General features: G+C 37.6%; 1 protein-coding gene across 1 annotated transcript in view; it reads left to right on the plus strand.

The window, feature by feature from the left end:
* SEMA3D (semaphorin 3D) overlaps positions 1-18,808 on the plus strand; it is a 136,289-nt gene that overhangs the window by 42,729 nt on the left and 74,752 nt on the right. The window contains exons 4-6 of the mRNA XM_052638848.1: positions 9,125-9,244; positions 14,314-14,407; positions 17,988-18,113. Coding sequence (XP_052494808.1) covers positions 9,125-9,244; positions 14,314-14,407; positions 17,988-18,113 — 340 coding nt within the window. The remainder of the gene's footprint in view (positions 1-9,124; positions 9,245-14,313; positions 14,408-17,987; positions 18,114-18,808) is intronic.

Consider the following 18,808-nt stretch of genomic DNA (forward strand, 5'->3'; position numbering starts at 1 on the left):
CTCTCTCCCTTCTCTAGTAATTTTTACCTATTTCCCAAGAGTGTATTGAGAATTAACAAGTGTTTAGAAAGACTGTCCCTTTACACAAAGGTACTATATAACTGAAAAATAGTGAATTATTTACCATAATGAAAGTTAGCTAGTTGGTGTACAGAGGGGGTGGAAGAACAGGATACAAGAGAACTAGTCTTCTTGCTTGAGTACAGTCCACAGTTTTAATCCAGGGAAGGAAGAGGTGACAGACACTATTTGGTCTATTTTGTTTCTGTTTAGAATATTATTCAACAGAAAGTCACTAGAGAAATGGCTGGTCCGGCAAAGAAAAGTGGGGTAAACAGCTCAGTCCTGGCAAAAGAATGGATGAGGTGTGGGCAGCCGGGGCTGTTCATCAGCTTATCTATCAGGGCACACAACCTTGTCAATAGAGACACTGCATAGAGTTAAAGGATCTTCCGTCTCTAAAGTTCTCTGATTACATTTACTTTCCATTTTAAAGAACATCTAAAAGTAAAACAAAGTGTTCACTGCAGAAAGTTTGAAGACTATATAGATTCACTGTAAATATGTCTTTCCCCATGAACATTACCCAGAGATAGCTGGTGACATTTTGATGTTTATTCTTCTATCTTATCTGTTTACTATTTTTCAGAATGAAATCATTGTATACATAGTCCCTTAAACATTTTTTTTTCACTTCACAGACTGCCATGAGCATTTTCCCATGTCATTAAATTCCTTTTTATAACACTACTTTTAATAGCTGCACTGCATTCCTTTATATATTATTTCATCAATCCCCTATTGTTAGAATTTTGATATATATCCAGTTTTTACTATTGTAAATGATGCCACACATGAAAAACCTTATATATAAATATTGTGAACATCTTTGGTTATTGGGTAGAATTACTGGTCAAAGGATATTAAATATTTTATGCATTGTAAAATGGCCCTCCAGAAAGTTTAAGCTTCTTATACTTAAATTAGCAGTACCTGCTCTTAAGAGGGTATATTTCCCAATACCCTTGCTAATATTGTATACAACATATACTTAATGCTTAACATTTCATTCATTAATACATTAATGAATGAAATAAATATATTTAATTTTTGCCAACAAAAACAAAATTATTTTTATTGCTTTTAGCTTGAAGTTCGTTCATTACTATAAGCACTAAATATCTTATCTATTTGTAAAATTAAGATTTATATTCATGTATGATTACTTTGTGTCACACTCATGTAAAAAACGTCCTTTCCTAGTTTTCCTATTAGGTGTTTAGACTTTTATAGGCACATCTCTCAATTTTTTTCCTTTAATTATATTTTTTCCCTTTCTACCATAGGTGGTAGAAATCTGTTAGATTTTTTTTGTTGTTGTTAAATCACTTTTGAGAGAAATGTGATATCTGGATTTTCATACACTTATTCTGAAGTGTTAACAACATATTAAAATTTTTTAATATTATAAGACCGAAACATCTTTGCAGACTGAATTTTAACAGAGGTCTACCCGACAAACCTAAGATATACCACAATGATAGTTCAGTTCAGTTCAGTCACTCAGTCGTGTCTAACTCTTTGCGACCCTATGAATCACAGCACACCAGGCCTACCTGTCTATCACCAACTCCTGGAGTTCACCCAAACTCATGTGCATCAAATCAGTGATGCCATCCAGCCATCTCATCCTCTGTTGTCTCCTTCTCCTCCTGCCCCCAATCCCTCCCAGCATCAAGGTCTTTTCCAATGAGTCATCCCTTTGCATCAGGTGGCCAAAGTATTGGAGTTTCAGCCTCAGCATTAGTCCTTCCAATGAACACCCAGGACTGATCTCCTTTAGGATGGACTGGTGGTTAGATCTCCTTGCAGTCCAAGGGACTCTCAAGAGTCTTCTCCAACACCACAGTTCAAAAGCAACAATTCTTTAGCGCTCAGCTTTCTTCAGAGTCCAACTCTCACATCCATACATGACCACTGGAAAAACCATAGCCTTGACTAGATGGACCTTTGTTGGCAAAGTAATGTCTCTGCTTTTAAATATGTTATCTAGGTTGGTCATAACTTTCCTTCCAAGGAGTAAGCGTCTTTTAATTTCATGGCTGCAATCACCATCTGCAGTGATTTTGCAGCCCCCCAAAATAAAGTCTGACACTGTTTCCACTGTTTCCCTGTCTATTTCCCATGAAATGATCGGACCAGATGCCATGATCTTCGTTCTCTGACTGTTGAGCTTTAAGTCAACTTTTTCACTCTCCTCTTTCACTTTCATCAAGAGGCTTTGCAGTTCCTCTTCACTTTCTGCCATAAGGGTGGTATCTTCTGCATATCTGAGGTTATTGATATTTCTCCTGGCAATCTTGATTCCAGCTTGTGCTTCTTCCAGCCCAACATTTCTCATGATGTACTCTGCATATAAGTTAAATAAGCAGGGTGACAATATACAGCCTTGACGTACTCCTTTTCCTATTTAGAACCAGTCTGTTATTCCATGTCCAGTTTCAACTGTTGCTTACTGACCTGCATATAGGTTTCTTAAGAGGCAGGTCAGGTGGTCTGGTATTCCCATCTCTTTGAGAATTGTCCACAGTTTATTGTGATCCACACAGTCAAAGGTTTTGGCATAGTCAAGAAAGCAGAAATAGATGTTTTTCTGCAACTCTCTAGCTTTTTTGATGGTCCAGCGGATGTTGGCAATGATGTTGCCAACGGATATTTCCAGCAGATGTGGGTGGATGTTGATTTCTGGTTCCTCTGCCTTTTCTAAAACCAGCTTGAACATCTGGAGGTTCACGGTTCACGTATTGCTGAAGACTGGCTTGGAGAATTTTGAGCGTTACTTTACTAGCATGTGAGATGAGTGCAGTTGTACAGTAGTTTGAGCATTCTTTGGCATTGCCTTTCTTTGGGATTGGAATGAAAACTGACCTTTTCCAGTCTTGTGGCCACTGTTGAGTTTTCCAAATTTGCTGGGATATTGAGTGCAGCACTTTCACAGTATCATCTTTCAGGATTTGAAATAGCTCAACTGGAATTCCATCGCCTCCACTAGCTTTGTTCGTAGTGATGCTTTCTAAGGCCCACTTGACTTCACATTCCAAGATGTCTGGCTCTAGGTGAGTGATCACACCATTGTGATTATCTTGGTCATGAAGATCTTTTTTGTACAGTTCTTCTGTGTATTCTTGCCACAATGATAGGCATGTGGCAAATTATCAAAAAAACTGAGGATCACAGTATTCTGCAAAATATACTAAACACAAAGACTGACCAGATTCTTAATCATAGGTGTCTTTTCATGTAGCACCTAAATAAATTAAAATAAATGATTACAATTCAGTTATCAGAAACACATATAAAGCTGTATTGGATTTAATTGAATTACATATAAGATTAGGGACTTACAAGTACTTCCGTTTTGCTAATATTTTTCCAAGTATTAAGGGGAAACAAGTTATAGATGATAATACATAGACTAATAGGTATTTGTCTTTTCTCTAAGTATTAAGTTTTATATTTGTTTTATTTATTTAGCTAAATATCTATTTATATATGTGTGTAAGGATGTGTATGGGGCTTCACTAGTGGCTTAGTCATAAAGAATCCACCTGCCGATGCAGGAGACACGGGTTCAATCCCTGGGTTGGAAAGATCCCTGGGAGAAGGAAATGGTAACCCCCTCCAGTATTCTTGCCCTGGAACTCTCATGGTGTAAGAAGCATGGCAGGCTACAGTCCATGGGGTCACAAAGAGTTAGATAGGACTTAGCAACTGAATGAATAGCAACAACAGAAAGAAATGTGTATAAGGGTAGATGTTGAAATGAGTAATATTACTTGAAAATATCAGCAAGCCGGTGTGTGTGTGTGTGTGCATGCTAAGTTGCTTCAGTCGTGTCCAGCTCTGTGCAACGCTATGGACTGTAGCCTCCAGTTTACCCAAAAGTTAGTTCTGCCCAAAGTTTTCTGATTCATTGGAAAAAACCCTAATGCAATTTCCCAGCCAAGAATACTGAAGTGGGTTGCCATTTCCTTCTCCATCGGATCTTCCCAACCCATTTATCCAACCTGGGACTCCTGCATTAGCAGGCAGATTCTTTCACCACTGAGCCATTACTACTATGTGTGCATGTGTGCTAAGTCGCTTCAGTCCTGTCCGACTCTGTGCGACCCCATGGACTGTAGCCCTCCAGGCTCCTCTGTTCATGGGATTCTCCAGGCAAGAATATTGGAGTGGGTTGCTGTGCCCTTCTCCAGGGGATCTTTCCGAATTCTCTTAAGTCTCCTGCATTGGCAGGTGTTTTCTTTACCACTAGTGCCACCTGGGAAGCCCAGAAGATTGGTACTTGTTTTTAATTCTGTCTTTTTCAGTCTGTCTTATAGTGGAGAGTTGAGGAGGTAGGAAAGAGAGTAGGTAAAAAGCATAGGAAGGAAAGAGAAATTCAGTTCTCCTCCAAGGTTGAGTATATCACTCACTGAGTTGAATTGTTTGATCATGTGCAACAACCCTTACCATTGTGGCAATAGCTATAAATTAGTCAGCTTTCAGGGAAAATTAAAAATGCTGCCTCTCAGAGTTTTCTTTCTTCATGCCTCACAGAATTACACCACTCTTAGTAGCTATGCAGGTTGCTAAGTGAATTAAATCAAGTTAATTATTGCTCGTGCTATTTAAGCAAAACTTAATGAAACTTGTGCACAAAAAGAAAACACAGAATCTTTGAGCCTTAAAAAATGTTATAAATTAAAAGAGAAAGACTTTTGTTTCACTTGAGGCACTAGTGTTTGGCTGAAATGACCACCCTAGGCAAACTTTGAAATAAGAGACTTTATCTTTTAGAATCTCTTCCCACATTTCTTTCCTTCAGGCAACCAATGTCTTTTCATTGCCTCCAGTTTTCTTAGAGAACTGCCTGCCATCAACTTCATCGACTATTGTGTCTGACTATTTGTGACCCCATGGACTGCAGCACCCGAGGACTCCCTGTCCCTCACCATCTCCTGTTTTCCCAAGTCCCTCACCATCTCCTGTTTTCCCTAGTTCATGTTCGTTATATCTGTGGTACAATCCAACCATCTCATCCTCCATCTCCCTCTTCTCCTTCTGCCTTCAATCTTTCCCAGCATTAGGGTTTTTTCCAATGAATCAGAAAACTTTGGGCAGAACTGACTTTTGGGTAAACTGAGTCAGAAAATTCAGGATTGTCCCTACAGTGTTCTATTCCATGGCAGCCCAGTCTGAGAGAAGGGAGGAATTTCATAAACAAATCCTTGGTAATATCTCACCAAGTCAGGAACTAGCATAATGGGTTACTTTCCAGGGCTGGCTGCATCTTAATAAAGTACTCCCAGAAAAGTTAAAGGATGTGGAATGCTTTAGGTGTGATTCAGAGGTTTTTCTTTATCATCACTCAAATTGTATCTCCTTTGTGTGTGATGTTTCACTCTGGGCCTTAGTTGCCGTTTTAAACAGTGCTGTGTCTCACAGTCTCTAATCTCTTAGACTTTATAATTTATAATCTCGAAAGGCAGTTGTTTTATTTCTTTATACAAATATTTATTTCAAACTCTTGTAAAATTACTGTGTTAGTCGGCTTGAGCTACCATAACAAAATACCATAAACTAGGCTGCTTTAACAACAGCCATTTATTTCTGACAATTCTGGAGCCTGGGAAGTTCAAGATCAAAGTGCAGGCCAACTTTGTTTCTAGGGAAAATTCTCTTCTTGGCTCATAGGTGGCCGTCATCCGGTGGTTTCTGCACAGGGCAGAGAGAGTGAGAGCAAGTGCCCTGGTCTTTTCTTATAAAGGCCTGAATCCTATCAGGAGGATTCCAGCCTCCTGACCTCTTCTAAGGCTATTGCTATTATTCAGTTGCCAAGTTGTGTCTAACTATTTGTGACCCCATGGACTGCAGCACACAAGGCTTGCCTGTCCCTCACCATCTCCTGGAGTTTTCCCAAGCTCATGTTCATTATATCTGTGGTACCATCCAACCATCTCATCCTCCATCTCCCTCTTCGCCTTCTGCCTTCAATCTTTCCCAGCATTTGGGTTTTTTCCAATGAATCAGCTGTTCACATCAAGTGGCCAATGTATTGGAGATTCAACATTAGTCATTCCAAAGAGTATTCTGGTTGATTTCCTTTAAGATTGACTAGTTTGATCTCTTTACTTTCCAAGGGACTCCCAAAAGACTTATAGCTATTTACTTCCTAAAAACCTGACCTCCGACCACCATCACCCTGGAGGCATTAGGGTTTCAACCTATGAATTTGGGGAGGACTTAAATATTCACTCCATAACCATTCTTCTCTAAATTCTATGACTCTGGTGAAACAGCTTTTGAAAAATGATGTAATTACTAGCAGTGAGTCAATCCCACCTCACTCCAGGCATATCCATCTATACTTTTCCCCTCCCTGTGTACTATTCCTTGTATAGATTTTACCCTTGCGTAAGCCTCTTCGTGGGGAAAAGACTAATAAGTAGAAGTTCCTTCACTGAACATGAATGAGCAAGATGAAGGCTGGAGAATATTAGAATCTCTTAACCCTACCAGTGAAGCCATCATTAGAATTTATCTGATGATCACCTACATTTTTACTCTTTTTCGCCCTGGCTTATTTCATGTTACTGAGACATTTGTTCAAAACCATTAGTAGGGTGAATTTTCTCTCTGAATTAAGTTTTCACTTGTGATTGTCTAACATGATATAAAAGAACATGAAGCTAGTTTTCTACAGTGCTTTTATGTCAATAAAAAATAAATTCTCTTCATCAGATACCTCAATGGAAGTGTGAAAAACATATAATATGATTTTGTTAAGATTGTCTGCCAGATAAATTGTCTCAATGAATATAAAATTTTCCTTTCTTAGGAATCTACGTATAATACTTTTATGAGAACATATATTAAATGTATGAAAATATTCAAGATATTAAGGATTCAACAGTATGATTTGCATATGCTAAAATAGGGCTTTCTTTTTTGCAGCACAAATGTGTAACCATATGTAGTTTTCCTGCTGCTATTAGAGAATTCTGACTCTCCCTACATGATAAACATCCTTCTATTCTATGGCTAACTGAGGGACTGACTGATACTGTCCTCTCATTTAGTCTTAAGCAACTGCTTTGTTTGTAAGGGAGCAGAGAGCAGAAAACTCAGTAAGTTAGTTCTTTATAGCATTTTTCTGGGTAGAATGTGCAGATTTTATTCACTGGGATCTACAAATTCTTGAGACATGAGATTGCTAAGCCAGCTGGACAAAAAAGAACTAGGTACTAGAAACTCTGTACCACAGCTATGCAGAAATCGCTCTTTCCTTGAAAATCAGAACAGCCACTGAGAAACATTATTTTGTATAGATCAAAATCAGAGTATATGATAAGCAATTATTAAGTGTTATAGTCTTTATTTTAATCCACATAACAATCATAATCCTACCAGCTAAGTTATCATCTGCCATTAAAAATATTTAATTAAAAAAATCATCCTACCAGTTGGTTTTTATCTTTTTTTATTTTTTAATATTCTCCTCCTAACAACCCTAATGACAACAGGGACCTGATGGGTGAAGGACCTGTGGCCATTCAGGCAAGAGAAAATGGATCTTTTCTCTCAATCACAGTGATTTCATAGTTTTCCAACCTCCTTAGTAAACACTTGTCCATCTCCTAGGTAGAGCTGATTTAAAATAAAACCGTACTATTGCCCAGTGTTTTCTTGGAGTCTTTGGGTCCAAGAATCATGAAGTTAGTTAAAAATTGTTTCCAGTAATTATGTAAAGATAAGGGATGGCTTAGAGAAGATGAATTGAAAATAATAAGAATGACTATTCTGAAAAATGGAGTCACTATTTACAAGCAGTTCGGGGATAGAAAATAATTAAGTTATAAAGATACACATTTTAAAGAATACTTTTAGGCCCAAGCATTTGGAAAAGAGGCAGAAATATTAAGTCTCTTAAAATTTTGACATGGCATAAAAAAACCCACTCCAGTACTCTTGGCTGGAAAATCCCATGGATGGAGGAGCCTGGAAGGCTGCAGTCCATGGGGTCGCTAAGTCGGACATGACTGAGCGACTTCACTTTCACTTTTCACTTTCATGCATTGGAGAAGGAAATGGCAACGCACTCCAATATTCTTGCCTGGAGAATCCCAGGGACTGCAGAGCCTGGTGGGCTGCCGTCTATGGGGTCACACAGAATCGGACACGACTGAAGTGACTTAGCAAAGCAAAGCAAAAAATATTTATGGAACAAACAGAAGTTCTTGGAATAAGCTGGACTTAAGCTAAATCTTTAAGGCTCAGTTGCTGCTGCTAAGTCGCTTCAGTCATGTCCGACTCTGTGCTACCCCAGAGACAGCAGCCCACCAGGCTCCCCCGTCCCTGGGATTCTCTAGGCAAGAACACTAGAGTGGGTTGCCATTTCCTTCTCCAATGCATGAAGGTGAAAAGTCAAAAGTGAAGTCACTCAGTCGTGTCCGACTCTTAGCGACCTCATGGACTGCAGCCTTCCAGGCTCCTCCATCCATGGGATTTTCCAGCCAAGAGTACTGCAGTGGGGTGCCATTGCCTTCTCCGTAAAGGCTCTGTAACATTGAAAAAAATGGAAATAAAGTGGCAGGGCATTGTGGGAAATAAGAATGGAATAATATATAGGAAGACATCTGTGTTAAGTGTTATGTTTACTGTAGCTGATTCAGTTGAAACTGCACACAGTAAGATCTATATGGGACAGAAAATGAAGGAACATCAGAGCATAATATTTGGTTTGGGTTTGGTTCTGTAGGTAATTCTTGAAAGTAAGTATGGATACCTCTTTCATACTCTGTATATATTCATTCTGTAGGTCCCACTGAGTCCTACTGTAGAAATGTGCATTCTAGTACTCTGGTTACTTCGAAGCCATAAAACTTCAAAAAAAGCTTCAAGTCATAGTTTCTAATTTGTTTTGTCTCCTTTGCTAAGTCAGGTGTTAAGCATTTCTCATAAATCTTTTTTATTTTAGCACTTATTTTTGATGATTAATCTACTTGGAAAGCAGGTGGTATGAATGATACCTTGAAATACCTGAATTATATGCTAATGCTTTTATGTTTTTTATGCCCAATAGACAGAATGTGCAAATTTCATCAGAGTACTTCAACCCTATAACAAAACTCACGTTTATGTGTGTGGAACTGGAGCGTTTCATCCAATATGTGGATATATTGATCTTGGAATCTACAAGGAGGTAATATTGTGAAATAGCATGAAAACAATTTACTATAATAGCTTATTACTTACTGCCTATGACATAAAATAAGTAGATTTGAATATAAAAATTGAATCATTTTCTGTATGAACTAAGAACTTATGTTTCCAACCACTTGATAGATTATTACCATTTTGATTATCTGCTTTATCCACTGAATAAAAACTTCTTCTATTAAAAGTTTTCTAGTGACATGATGAAAATTAATAGTGTAAAATGTTGAAAGTACTTGTTTTCTAGGCTCTATGTACAGCTTTATTTCCTCTTGAGCTTCCTATATAACTAGATCTATTTATGATGTTGCTGTTGGTAAAGATTTGTTTCCTGTAAGACCTTGTGACAGAATGGTATCTTCTAAATAACTTAATTTTTCCCATCCGACAAATTTGACTTGTTGCATAAGTTTACAATAGCAGACACTAAATGTAGATAATTTTAATGATTTTCTTAAAATTGTATAGTTAGTTGTTATCATACTTGTTATCATACTGGACTTATTTCTGCCAGACCAAATTTGCATAGTGGAAATGTAGGAAGTATTAATTAGGAGTAATGCATTCCATCTATCAATGAGCATTTCAATAAATGAGAAACATACATATTGCAATAGTTTAATCAACATTAATTTGTTAGAGTACTTTCTTTGTGTCATGGACTGTGCCAGGCACTTTACATGGATTGTTTTTTGGAATTTCACAACACTGTTAATGAAGTTTGTATCTTTATAACTCCCGTTCACAAATTAGTGAAAATAGAATCTCAGTGGAATGAAATAACATGCATAAGATTACCCAGCTGATAAATGGCCTAGCAAGGAATTGAACTCAAGTAGTCTATCTCAGGAGAAGGAAATGGCAACCCACTCCAGTACTACTGCCTGGAAAATCCCATGGACAGAGGAGCCTGGTAGGCTACAATCCACCGGGTCGCAAAGAGTCAGACACAACTGAGCAACTTCACTTTCACTTTTCAAGGGAGGAAGAGGAGAAGGCAATGGCAACCCACTCCAGTACTCTTGCCTGGAAAATCCCATGATCAGAGGAGACCGGTAGGCTGCAGTCCATGGGGTCGCGAAGTGTCGGACACGACTGAGCGACTTCACTTTCACTTTTCACTTTCATGCATTGGAGAAGGAAATGGCAACCCACTCCGGTGTTCTTACCTGGAGAATCCCAGGGACGGGGGAGCCTGGTGGGCTGCCGTCTATGGGATTGCACAGAGTCGGACATGACTAAAGTGACTTAGCAGCAGCAGCAGTCTATCTCTAGAGAAAGCATGCCCATCTGAGCTTTAGAATCTGTACTCTAAAGCATTACTTTGTATAGCTTGATGGGTTACACTGTCATCCTTATGTTTATGTATATACTTCTTGTGACTAACCACACATATTTTAAGGAAATTTGGATGTGTGTTTGAAAGTAAAGTCTGGGCTCATCGTACAGGTTTCTTTGCATTGATTTAACTGATTCAAGCAGAGATTACACCCATAACTGTGGCTGGATAAATTTTTCTCTTTAACCAACTTGTCTAACCAGCCCAGACTCAATGGTTTGACAGTAAAGCAACCCTGATAGTTAAATCTCTGAACCACTAGGAGACTTGGCAACTTGAATCCATCATTCTTTGTTGCTGGTGTAATGTTCTCTTGCCTGGCTTTGATGAAGGGTAATATATAACAGTGGCTCATAGCATAGGGTGTAATTATATGAGATAGCCCCACAGCTTGAATGTATTTTGAGGCCTGGGGCTAAAGGCCAAACTCCCAACCTGCTGAGGGATGCAAATAATGTTCTTTAACTTCTAAAACTCACAAGTACTGAAAGGGAATTTAGAAGGAGCTAATTACTTAGCTTGAAACTGTCAAAAAGCCCTGGGGCCATCAAACTTACAGTTTCTGTGAATGAGAAAGTTATAAGTGAACAGGGGTATTAAGCCTTGTGAGTTTTTCACTAGTCAGGAAGACAGGTAATTGTATGGCAACACTGCCTGAAGACTGTCCACTTATGAAATGAGTTATTAGTCCCAGGATTCACTGTCCAGCTCAGAGGGAAGGCATGACATTCTCAAATAGATAAAGTTGCTTCTAAGATGACTTAGAAGGGGGAACAGTAATACAGAGATGGAGGAGAGAAGGGTGTAGAGTCCCCCTTCTTGGGGGACACTCTTTTGTGTTGGGGGCAACGAGAAGAAAGAGGAAGCAGCTGAAATGAATCCCAGATTTCTATCTTTGGCAATGAGCTGGAGAATAGTGTTATTTATTGAGGTGAGACAAGTAACAAATTTGTGGGGAAAATGGTGAGTTAGTTTTATACATTCTGCTTTTGAGAAATGCTCTTTAGGTCATGCCAAGTGGGCAGTTGGATCTGGATTTCAGGACAGAAGTCAGGGGCTGTTGACAACTACTGAGAATTTGAACATGGGGAGCCAGAGTTTGAATTATGGCCCCTGTCATTTACCAGCTCCATGGCCTTCTGCATATACTTTCTAAGCTTCTGTTTATTCAGCAGAAGGATGATGATAATAATAGTAACTCACAGAGTTATTTTAAGAATAAAATAAGAAAACGATTGCGTGGGCTTTGGCATATCACTTGCTCCATTCTGGTCACTTAATATTCAGCTGTATTAGGCAACAAGAACACAGAAAGGTAAAAAGGCAAGTATTTCCAAAGTATGTATATAAACTTTATTTAAAAATAATGTCTGCCATCTATCTATCTACTCTATACTACTGGGGTGCCTGATAGGTTTTTAATAGTTAGCTTGGAAACATGTTCTTTCCTTTGGAATCTCCCTTTGCTACTGCAAACCTCATATTTAAATATTAATAGTATTCATAATTAATATGATATTAACAATAACTTTGCCTAGTTGTTGTGATGATGAAAATTTCCATTCTTATCTTCTTCTGTCTGTATTTCAACAGTATTTCTCTGTGTGTAGTTTGGACAGGTGCTTTTTGTGTAATGAATTAGGTGGGACCAATCTTATAACATTAAAATTGTCTCAAAAGTTAAAATGTCATGTAATTCAGTTTATCTCAGGAAGTCCATTGTATCAGCCTTTATTTCTGACATCATTTTCCTGTTGGTGTCCTTGACTCTGGCTCAAGGAAACCTGCTTTCCTGTTCTCTCCTTTCTCTAGGAGATTATAAGGGAGACCTTGTCCTTAGCTTCCACAGATAACAATTTTATGGGCTTATCTTGAGAATTTCATGAAATATTACATTTTGACAACAGGAGTCTGTACAATTATAAGGATTTATCTAGGACTTTGCATCAACTATGACATTGTCCCAGATACTTTCTTGGGTTTTCTTTTTTAGCTTTTTACGATAATCTTCTGGCACACCAGAATTCAGTTTACTTTTTCCCTTTACAACATCCCATTATAGGCTTTAGAGTCAACAGTTCTGTTTGACCTGTGGAGAATAATGTGCCCTTAATGATATTTAAACATTCTTAAGGGCTGTGTTCTGTAGGTGTTTTTTCCTGGCATATCTCTAGCCCCATCCACAGTTGGGAAACATTCCCTAAAAGTGTTCTCATTGGACTTTTTTCATGCCTAGGCGCCACTATCACAACTTATCATTAGCTGAACTGTTCTAACTAAACATACTTGAGCTTAATCATGTTACATGGTCATGGTGAGTCTATAAATTAATTTCAGCACATTTTTAAATGCATGAATTTGAAATCCTGAGGTTAGATTTGTTAAGAGCATGAACTTTGGAGACAGCCCCAAGTTCAAGCTCTTCCTCTGCCTCTTATTCATTATGTGATACTGAACAAGATCCTTCTCCCTTTTACTCTCAATATTCCTTTTGTAAAGCTGGAATTCATAAAGTAGCCATGTGTTTACATTTATGGTGACAATTCAATCAGATAATGTACATGAAATTCCTGCTCATGGTTAGTATGTATTAACATTAAATACAATTAAGGTATTAAAGCCTATTTTCTTAAAACTATTAAATAGCAATCATTATTCATGCTATTTAAATTAGTATTGCTATTTTTTAAATAAGGCAGTAGTTACTGTTAGTATTGTCTAAAAGAAAAAGACATGAAATGTCACATCATACAAAAATAATAATCCAAATAATCAATTTTTTTCTCTCCCTTTTGCTTCTTTGCTTACTTTCTAGATAAGTGGCACTGAATGATTCCTTTTAATTGCATGTGTGTTCTGATATAACTCTGTAGATATGCCTTCTAGAGAGAATGTCAGAAATGCTGAATTTTGCTAGTGCATTTGTAGGCTGAATCATCAGTCTTTTTGCTGGATGGTAGTGTTGTCACTGTTATGAAACACTCAAACTCATGGGGCCATATTCATCATACATTCATATTTTTCTTGGAAAGTTCAACCTAAGATTTTTTTTTTCCCCTGACCATTAAAAGTCTGGCAATGCCATTCTGTCCGTGGCCACTATTATAAAAATAAATGTTTCTGCCAAAATAACTGTGTGGCTTTAATGTGCATAGTGTTTTCATAATAGTGAAAATACTACGTTGGAATTTTTTTGGCCCACATGTATCAATAGCTCTGAAAATGAACTGCCTGCCTTACAACACTTTTATGTCACTAAAATTACAAAATATCATAAGGCTTAAGTAATATGGTATAGTTGCAGATGCTTAGGTAGATAGACCATCATAGTTCTGAAAGTATGATTATTAAATTTATTTCTTAGAGGAGGAAACTGGCTTATTAGACTCAATATTAGTTAGTAGACTTAAGAAATAGGATTGCTTGATAGCGATTTTGATGATGATAGTGGTCCAGGCTAAATGAATTGATGAAGGCATTGAAAAATTCATTCATTATTATAATTACTACTTAGGGCAAATGGAGATCAAAACATGGGAATTGAGTCTTGACAGAAATAATATTTGTGGAAGAGTTAAGAAGCACAGTTTGATGTGCATGCTATATGTTCAGTTTTTGTTGAATTAATGAGTTAGAATTTAGTTCCTATCTCCGACGTTCTTGATAATTCTGATATTTAAAAAAAATCACACTTGTGTTAATATTTCTCTTAACAGGAAGTTATTTTCAAACTAGACACACACAATTTGGAGTCTGGCAGACTGAAATGTCCCTTTGATCCTCAGCAGCCTTTTGCTTCAGTAATGACAGGTAAGAGCAGCAAAGGATACTTCTTGCTTTTAGGTGTTTTTCTAAAAAGATGTGTGTAGATTCAACCACACTGTCTTAGTGAGTTAAAGATTATTTTGGATTAATCATCCACTGACTGTTTGGTGGTAGTTTTTTAGTGTCACGTCTCTCTGTATTTAGCTCCTTATCCATAAAATGAGTCTCCAGTAATCCTTAATGTCTGCACAGTTACATTTTAAATGAACTTCAGATTGAAAAGGCTGAAATGTGTTTAATGCAAAAGACATTCATGTGTGCTATAATTTTACATATAGATAACTCAGATTTTCTTATATTTAGCTTATATATCCCTATTTGGTTCATTATGGCAGTTAAATTTGGCAGTTCCTTGAACATAATATATGATAAAATATATTGAATATTTGAGTGGGAGAAGTAATAATAAGATGTAAGTGGATAAATTAATAAGACAAATAAATCAAACTATAGAGCACAGACAATAGAATGTTGTAACTCCTCAATTTCACCATAACCTGATTGTATTAATAGAAATGTGAAATTTTTGCTGGCACATTCAGTTTTCTCTTGCTTTGCATACATCATAAATTCTCTTATGGGGGGAACATCATGTTTAAAGAAGGTGGTACTGTGTGGTCTGAAGTCTTTTCTGAAGACTATCAACATGACCTCTGACCTCTAAGTTTCAGCCATTATAAGGACTACTTTTGTCTTGGTTTTGTTCATGACTTTAGTCTCTTTTTATTTAGCTTGTCCATCAGGTGTTTGAATAGACTATCAAGAGTGACACACCATGACATTTTAATTTTCACTTTGTGAGAACCAGTGCTCTTCTTTGAAGTGAAAGTGTGTGTGTTTTGAAAATTATGTGACTAATGTTCAGTCATTATCCTCAGAAAGTGAGGTCGATGATTTGTGACTGATCCGCTAAATGGAATTGACACACCTTTAACAATAGACTGTAGACATTGGTGACCCCTGAACCTCTAAGTAATTTAAGTACAATGAAGATGGTTTTAAAACCTGGATATAGAGATCCAACTTTTATGTTGAAATATACTTTTTTTTTTCCTGGCAAAATGAATGTTTGCAGTTTTATATTTCAAATTAATGGTGTATTTCCTTTATGTCTCTACTGATGATGTTGTTTGGTTCTTCTATTTTTAAAAATTTGCCCCACAATGAAATATTGTCTTGCACTATATTTTTTAAGAGATGGAATCAGTACCATGTCTACATTTACTTTATATAACTGGGAACTTCCCTGGTGGTCCAGTGGTTACCACTCTGCCTTTCTATTGCAGAGGGTGCAGGTTCAATTCCTGGTCAAAGAATAAGATCCCACATGTTGCACTGTGTGCCCCACCCCCCCAGAAAAAATAGTTGTAGTCTACATAACTGAGTTTATCTCTTTTATGTTTATGTGTGTGTGTATCTCCCCGCCCCCCCATCTTTGGAAACTGACGATTGTTATGAATAGTTAGATTGGTTGTCTCACATAGTTCACTAAAAGTCTTATTTCAGTAGATGTAATTGGAAGATTTTTGAAAATATCTGAATCACTTATGCAAAGGCAGAATTTTAAAGATATGTTTTGGAAAGAATTGAGTTTTAGTGATTGTAGTTGTTCTTATATTGGCTTTAACAAATCTAAATGCTCTGTAGAGATTTAGCTATTTTTTAAAATTTTAGTCTATTAAGTGTAAACCAAAGTAGTTGAATATAAAGATTTATTGAAACAGAAGCTTAGCTTCTAAAGGGACAACATGTTCTACTATGGGGACTGCATTCTTCCTGCCATACCCCACCCCCAACAACGTGCTAACTTGCATCAGGAACATGGACCACCACTCCCATTTCCCCTCTCTTGCCCTTGCAACCTTTTCTTTCCCCTTCTCCCACCTGTCTCCCTTCTGTCCTTTCTTCCACTCCTCTCCCTCATCTTAAACTCCTCTGCCCTCTCTTCCTCATACTTTCCACTCTCCATCTCCTTCCCCACCTCTCTCTGCCTCTGGCACCCCTCCTTCTCTTCTCTTCTCTCTCCCCTGTCTCTGGTAAGACATGGTTATCCACTTTACACAAATAACAGGACAAAGAAGTTTGGTATATTTAACTTATATGCAGAATACATCATGAAAAATGCTGGGCTGGAAGAAGCACAAGCTGGAATCAAGATTGCCAGGGGAAATATCAATAAGCTCAGATATGCAGATGACACCACCATTATTGCAGAGAGTGAAGAGGAACTAAAAATCCTCTTGATGAAAGTGAAAGAGGAGAGTGAAAAAGTTTGCTTAAAGCTCAACATTCAGAAAATGAAGATCATGGCATCTGGTCCCATCAATTCATGGGAAATAGATGGGGAAACAGTGGAAACTGTGTCAGATTTTATTTTGCGGGGCTCCAAAATCACTGCAGATGGTGACTGCAGCCATGAAATTAAAAGACACTTACTCCTTGGAAGGAAAGCTATGACCAACCTAGATAGCATATTGAAAAGCAGAGACATTACTTTGCCAACAAATGTCCATCTAGTCAAGGCTATGATTTTTCCAGTGGTCCTGTATGGATGTGAGAGTTGGACTGTGGAGAAAGCTGAGTGCCGCAGAATTGATGCTTTTGAACTGTGGTGTTGGAGAAGACTCTTGAGAGTCCCTTGGACTGCAAGGAGATCCACCAGTCCATTCTAAAGGAGATCAGCCCTGGGTGTTCTTTGGAAGGAATGATGCTAAAGCTGAAACTCCAGTACTTTGACCACCTCATGCGAAGAGCTGACTCACTGGAAAAGACCCTGATGCTGGGAGGGATTGGGGGCAGGAGGAGAAGGGGACAACAGAGGATGAGATGGCTGGATGGCATCACCGACTCAATGGACGTGAATTTGAGTGAACTCCGGGAATTGGTGACGGACAGGGAGGCCTGGCGTGCTGCGATTCATGGGGTCGCAAAGAGTCGGACATGACTGAGAGTCAGACACGACTGAGTGACTGATCTGAACTGAACTGAATGACCACATCTTTCCCTTTTCAGAAATTCCTGTTTATCAGAACTATTAGAAACATGATTAGCTACAAGGAATGCAACATGTTATAATTACAAAGTATGACTTTAGTGCTGAAAGCTCCCTTTCAGCAGAGGTTAGGCAAAGAAAAGTTGTGGTCACTGAGGCTCTGTTGGTTAAGTAAACACTAATTACACAGTCCATTCTTCATTATGATGTTTACTTTTTAAATTTGTGCGTGTGTGGTGTGACAAAGAGCGACTCCTAATTATGACATATCTTTGAATTATTTGTGAGGAGAGGGAAAGAAGATAACAGAAGCTAAATGCATGTGTAATTATTAATTCAGGAGACTTTGGCCTTTTTTATATTCAAGTATTTGGAATCAGCTTACCAAAGTTTATTGAGTTATCTTTTCTTCAGCTGAGCAGATTTTTCAAAATCTGAAGGGGAAATTTATAAGACAATATATTCTGATGTAAGCAGTAAGCATCTTTGGTTTCATGTTGTGAAATTGGTCTGTTTCAGTAGTGTCTGCTGGTAAACTCTTAGAAGTCCTGTGTATTCTTTTCTCCCTTGCAGATGAGTACCTCTACTCTGGAACAGCTTCTGATTTCCTTGGCAAGGATACTGCATTCACGCGGTCCCTTGGGCCTACTCATGACCATTACATCAGAACTGACATTTCAGAACACCACTGGCTCAATGGTTAGTGATTTTTGCACTTTTGATTTTTTTGCCTTTGCTTTTGAGTAGATAAGAAACTCTGGATTGTTCGTTCAGATTTGTTTTGGAAGTTATGTAGCTCAATATATAAAATACATTTGAAAGAGTTCCTCACTGTGTTAGATCTCTAGGACTTATTGCGTATATAATAATAATAATAGCTGACATTTATTATGCTGTGGTCCTTGACATTATTCCATGCTCTACTTGATTTTTAAAAATATTCACAATGTTTTAATGTGAGGGATGTGTTATTATTGTTATGTGCTTTTTAAAGATAAATAAACTGAGGTAGAGAGAAGTTGAGTAATTCAGTCAAGGTCTTAGAACTTGTCAGTTGCTAAGCTGGAGTTCAAGTTGGCAGTCTTTCTCCTATAGCCTATTTTTTAATGACTAAGCCAAATACTGTCTATGAACATAATAGAAAGGGGTTAGATTGTAATGCTAACTTCTTTTGCTGAAAAAAATAGTTTTTCTTTTGGTTAAAATATGTCTCTCCAAAATTTTTAGCATATTGATATTAGTTTGATTATTTTTGTGTTTAAGGTCATACAGCATTTAGAGTTTCTAACAACAAAAAAGACCTCCTGAATGAATTTATTTAATGGAAGGAATGGTGAAAGCCTTTTTTTTTTCTTTTTCCTTTTGCCCTGCTGCCTTCCAACAGGTCAGGTTTT

Source organism: Budorcas taxicolor, chromosome 4 (genome assembly GCF_023091745.1).
Source record: "Budorcas taxicolor isolate Tak-1 chromosome 4, Takin1.1, whole genome shotgun sequence".
NCBI classification, from domain to species: Eukaryota; Metazoa; Chordata; class Mammalia; order Artiodactyla; family Bovidae; genus Budorcas; species Budorcas taxicolor.